This window comes from Octopus bimaculoides, chromosome 1 (genome assembly GCF_001194135.2).
Source record: "Octopus bimaculoides isolate UCB-OBI-ISO-001 chromosome 1, ASM119413v2, whole genome shotgun sequence".
NCBI classification, from domain to species: domain Eukaryota; kingdom Metazoa; phylum Mollusca; class Cephalopoda; order Octopoda; family Octopodidae; genus Octopus; species Octopus bimaculoides.
This window is the reverse complement of record NC_068981.1, coordinates 95,234,145-95,240,191: the sequence shown is the minus strand read 5'-3', so window position 1 is coordinate 95,240,191 and position 6,047 is coordinate 95,234,145. Positions and strand designations below refer to the sequence as shown.

Here is a 6,047-nt window from a genome sequence, read left to right as displayed (position 1 = left end):
GGGTGGCACATAAAAGACACCATTTCGAGCGTGGCCGTTTTCGTGCGGGTGACACGTAAAAGCACCCACTACACTCTCTGAGTGGTTGGCGTTAGGAAGGGCATCCAGCTGTAGAAACTCTGCCAAATCAGACTGGAGCCTGGTGTTGCCATCCGGTTTCACCAGTCCTCAGTCAACTCGTCCAACCCATGCTAGCATGGAAAGCGGACGTTAAACGATGATGATGATGATGATGATGAGTCAATATGATTCACTTAGTAAGATTATATTAGTAAATACCAAAGAAGTCAATGCTCCAAGAGTAACATTAAGGATTATCTAACACTCAAAAGTAATGGTCAATTAACTCCTGATGCAAATGTTGAATATTAGAACATCTAATTGTCCTTAGACTTTTCAAATTAAAAAAGAAATTAATATGGATAAAACCTTTTTGTCTTTTACTTACTTTCCTCAGCATTTTCCTCCCATAAAATAAAACTTTATCTCGCTTCCGAAACCTAATTTTGGATTTCTGGGTTTCATTTGGTAAAACTGAAAGATTTTCATTAAAAAAATAATAGAAATTAAATATGAAAAATTCTGAAATACTGTGTTTTCATTATTATTATTGTTGTTCAAATTCTACTGTGACTGTCTTACGAGTATATGCAAGCATTCATCAAGTATCAAAGCTTCTAAAATTCACCACAATCCCAACAATTTAAGCAGTCAAAATCATTTTCTATTATTCTGAAACAGTGCATTCTCAAGCTATAGAAATCCTAATCTTACCAAGCTTTTCAATCCTTCTCTTGCTATTCCCAAGAAAAGCAAGATGTCTGACTGCTAACTAATACTTAACTCACTTTCAACATCACAAGGATGAAAAAAATACACTCACACACAACTGCATACTTTATCACCTTCAGTCTCTCTTCCTTATGAGAGCTAATACAGTTTCCAAAGAACCAAATCTATTAGTAGCCTGTTCTTCATTGATATACATAATTAGTGTCTTGTCTTATAACTTCAGCAACAGCGCACTAGTGATCCCACTTATTTCTAACCCTTACACACACAACAATGCAGATGATGCCTTCCTTTGTTCTGTTTTAACCATTCCAATACAAGTGTAACCCCATTCAACTAATACATCATATGTCAAACATGCAAGGTTTCTTTGAACAGAGTTATTGTGAACATTCTTCAAAGAGGTAACGTCAACATAATCTCCTTCAACAATATTACCCAAACATAACTGTTATACATATCAGTAAAACAGTCTTGCACTACCCTCTCCCTATGCATAAAAAAGGCAATAAAAGTCTTCAAAATCACTAAAAAAAGGTTAAGCTCCACAATCTCAAATAATGTCTAATGACCAGATCCTCTCTTATGCTCACCTACCTGGAGAGTTTATTCTGGTGCACCATCACATCCATCTTTATCTTAATCTTCCCAATGCTACTACTCACCCTTATAATGTGGAGCAGCCATGTATCTTCTCTACTTTAGCCTCTCAGCTCCTGGTATAAAACCACCTCCCCCTACTTAATATACACACAGAGTCATGGGGGGATTTTTCTCTTTCCTGTTCTTTTCTGTCTAGCAACTTACTGGGCACCCTCACTAGTGTCAGTGGCATGAAAAAAAAAGAGAAAATCCAATACACAATATAATGGCAATTGGTATTAGGAAAGGCATTCAGCTATAGGAAACATGCCAAAGCTGACACTAGATCGTGGTGCAGCCTTGTGGCTTTCTGAATCCTGTCAAACCATCCAACCCACGACAGCAAGGAACATGGACATTAAATGATAATGATGAACATTATTAGAATTGTGCTCTATAAATTTTACTTCCCCTTCGAAGTCAGAAAATACTTCAGCTCTTATAAATTGTCATCTCTTACATATCCAGGACGATAGTGGCAATGGTGGTGGTGGAGCTGAGACCACATCTCAAAAGAAATAAAATTATAAAGGCTGATAGGCAAATATTAGTCAGCGTCACACTACAGGTATTGGCTTGATAGACATTCTTTCTTCTACTGCCCTAACAACAGCTTCAGCTCTAAACTTGTAAGTTGCATATCACCTCTGCTGAAGCTTACTTAATGTACCACCTCTGTCTCTTCCTCTAGCCATCTTCAATAAATCTCACTCACAAAAACCCCATACTTAACCTTCACTCAATTCTTCCTTCCCTTTCTAGTTCTCAAGAATTCTTTCCACCCAAGTTTTCTTTTTGGAGAACCTGCAAAGGTCATGTGCACTTCCATTCTACTTCTGATAAAACAAAAAAAAAAAAGAATCCTTCTTATCCGCATTCCATCTTCATACAACACTCATTTTTTTTTTGTCTTTTTTTATGCAACAATCGTGTGTGTGTGTGTGTGTGTACGCTAAAATAAATATTCATTTTTCTTAAATGTTTAGTAACCTATTTATCTGGTAAGAAGTAATAATGAAAGCTTAGTAAAAATAAAAAAAGTGTTGCATAAAATATTTCAGATCAAAACTAATTTTGCAGTTCTTTTGAGTAGTATCTGACAATCAATAATTACAAAAGGTATTAATTTGGAAGTCATAAGCAATCAAAATTTAAAATACAATATCTAAATCAAAGCTTACCTTTGGCTTTCAGTTTGCTAAAGCCCCAAATTATGATAAAGACAAATACAGCAAATAAACCAAAAATTATTATCCAGAAGAGAGACTGAAAAGAAAAAGAACATTTATAATATTATATTGTCATGACAAGTGTTTCAGTGTTACACGTAATCTTAATTATGGGATGAAATTAAAACTTAATCAAAATCTTTAACATAGTGAAACAACATTAAGAAAAACAACAAATTTATGCATCAAAATAAGAATAACGTTTCTAAAACATTCTATTTCATTCAACAAGTGTCAAATGTGAATGCTAACAGAAATCTATAATAAATACCATTGATAATGTATTCTAGGTGCAGGAATGGCTCTGTGGTAAAAAGTTTGGTTCCCAACTACTTGATTTCAGGTTCAGTTGCACTGTACGACACCTTCAGCAAGTATCTTCTACTATAGAGCCTTGTGAGTGAATTTAGTAGATGGGAACTGAAAGACACCTATCATATATATATATATATATATATATATATATATATATATATATATATATATATATATATATATATATATATATATATATATATATATACACACACACATATATATATATACACACACACATATATATATATTTTTTTTAATTAAGCACTACAGAGTAGAAACTATATGCTGCTATGAAAGTACTTTGTAACTTTGCAATGAGGCTGTATTCTCTCCTCTATTTGGTAAGTGAAAGCAATATGAAAGAGAAGACTCTCCGGGACTCAGCCTTGCTTTTTCAGTCATCTCATAGCGTAAATTCAACCCAATGTTGATCTAGAGGTCTGTGTTAACATAACCTGGTTATATGTAGATAAAGTTTCAAAAATAAAAAGACCACAAACAAGAATGCAAGGTAATAAATTTAATGGTGTAAGGAAGAAACAGAGTCCAATATTTCAGATAGCATCTTAACTAAGAACAAATAAAAAAGGAGTGGGGATATGTGGTAGCAATGTTTACAATGAAAGCCAAGTAGTGAAATAAATAATAAAAGTGGGTGCAGCCATAAGGAGCCTTGTTTTGTTTCGCATTTTGAGCTAAGAGAGATAATGTAAGGGTTTTAGAGCCAAAGGAGAGGTGTTAAAAAATTATGCACAGGAATGTGTGTGTGTGTGTGTGTGTGTGTGTGTGTGTGTGTGTGTGTGTGTGTGTGTGTGTGTGTGTGTGTGTGTGTGTGTGTGTGTGTGTATATATATAAACATATTCAGAGTGTGTATGTTCTGCTGTATTTTGGGAGCAATTAAGGAATACTTGTGTGTGAGTGAACGAGACTTAGAGAGGGTGGTATTACCAATTAGGCAAGCTGTGGGTCCATGGTCTTAAAGCAGGTAGATGTGGTCAGGAGAATTGAAGTTACAGGGTGAAATTATCCAGTGTCGTTACATTGGCTATCAAAGGTGGGTCCCAAAAACAATCTGCTAATCCCAAACCAATTTCTCCAAAATACAACAAACCACAAAGCTGGCATTTAGTACAGTAAATAATGTTTGTGGTTGTGCATATGAAATAGGTTTGGACATGGAAGAAGTCTGGTCTGTTTAGGGTGGTCATATTCAAGATGAAGGGACAGTGGATGTGGGAGGAGACGGAGGGATGAATGAAAGAATTGGCTAAAAATTTCACCCAGACTGTAGTTAAATTTGCAGAAAGAGTGAGAAATTAGGAAGATCTTTAACTTTTGTTTCAGTCATTGGACTGTGACCATGCTGGAGTACGACTTTGAAGCAGTCCTGGTTCAGGGGTTCTCCCCTTTTGTTACTATTTTATTCTGGTGGACCTCCATAGCCATTCGATGTTTCAAAGCTAGTTTTATAGGAACTGCTTTCAAAGTTTTTGTTTTGTTTTTCACACATTAACTTGTGTAGCTTGAACTATGTAAAATGTTAGAGAAAGAAACCTAGTTGTTTATCACAATACATACATAGATAAAAAAATTTTCAGGAGCCTTTAAAATAATATTGTAGATCCCCAGTTTACTATTTTGTTGCATGGTCCCCAAAAAATCTTATATGGAGCCTCAGGGTCCATACAGACCCCAGTTGAGAACCACTGGTTTAGTTAAACTAATCGAACTTAGTACTTATTTTTAAGTCGGGTGGCTTATTTTATCATTCTCTTTTGCCGGAGTGCTAAGTTAATGGGATGTAAACAAACCAACACCAGTTACCAAGTGATAGTGGGGAGACAAAAATGGACACACACACACACACATACACACGGCAGACTTCCACATAGTTTCCATTTATCAAATTCACATACAAAGCATAGGTCAACCCAACACTATAGTAGGTGACACCCAAGCACCACACAGTGGGACTGAATCCAAAACCACCTAGTTGCAAAGCAAGCTTCTCAACCACAGGCCCATGTGAAAAAAGAAGACTGAAATACAGCAAGACAGAGTGTTGAAGAGGTCATGTGACAATAGGAGGTGAGGGGAAAGGAACAAGCTACACAGACATTACAGGGGCATCATCCCACAACACAGCTTTACACCCATTGCTTTCAACAACTCTTTCCATCATGCACTAAATTGTATATCCATCATCTCTCACCATCTGTTAACTTTTGTCTTGATTTCACCTCATCTTACCCCACTCTCACCTCCATGCATCATCAATTCTTCTGCCTCCACCATCTTGTAGCCACAACTGATTTCAGTGCCAAGTTGCACCAACTGGCCTGCAACTCCACAGAATATTGTTATCCTCAACAAATTGTTACACCTGTGCTTTTGATTTTCTTTTCACTCTCATGTCACATATCTGCCCTCTCACCAACCACCATTCCTTCTCACCTACTAATCATCCACCACCTTACCTCTCCAAAACACTATTGTATGACACTTCCCTCCTCTAATCTGATACTGCTATTTTCCACATTATCCCAGAACACCATTTTGCAGCAGATGTGACTACAACCTGCATGACCTTCTGCCTTATTGCTCTTTCATTTCTTGTTACACTCAACATAGATCCTTTGCCTGTTCCCACAGCAACACCTGTCCCTTAATCCAGAACACAACAACCCTACACAGACCTAACTTCACATTCCATGTCCCCACTTATTTCACCTATATAACCAAAAAGATTATTTACTGCATTAAATGCTCACTTAGTGATTTGTTGTGGAATAGAGAAACTGGTTAGAGACTGATAAATTGTCTCTTGTCTTTTATCTTTTACTTATTTTAGTCATTGAACTGGCCATGGCAAGGCAATCACCTTGATGGGTTTTTAAGTTAAATCAAGCCCAGAACTTAGTTTTAAGCCTAGTACTGATTCTACTGGTCTCTTCTGCCAAACTGTTAAGTTATGAGGATTGAACAAACCAACACCAGTTGTCAAGCAGTAGTGGGGCAGACAAACTCAAACACAAAATATACATACACCTCTCACTCATATATAT

At 36.3% G+C, this 6,047-nt stretch overlaps 1 protein-coding gene across 1 annotated transcript in view; it reads right to left on the bottom strand.

Annotated features, from left to right (window-relative positions):
* Positions 1-6,047, bottom strand: part of LOC106876024 (patatin-like phospholipase domain-containing protein 7) — an 83,425-nt gene that overhangs the window by 60,780 nt on the left and 16,598 nt on the right. Inside the window, exons 2-3 of the mRNA XM_014924399.2 lie at positions 2,616-2,700; positions 449-534 (exon numbers count right to left, since the gene is read on the bottom strand). Coding sequence (XP_014779885.1) covers positions 449-534; positions 2,616-2,700 — 171 coding nt within the window. The remainder of the gene's footprint in view (positions 1-448; positions 535-2,615; positions 2,701-6,047) is intronic.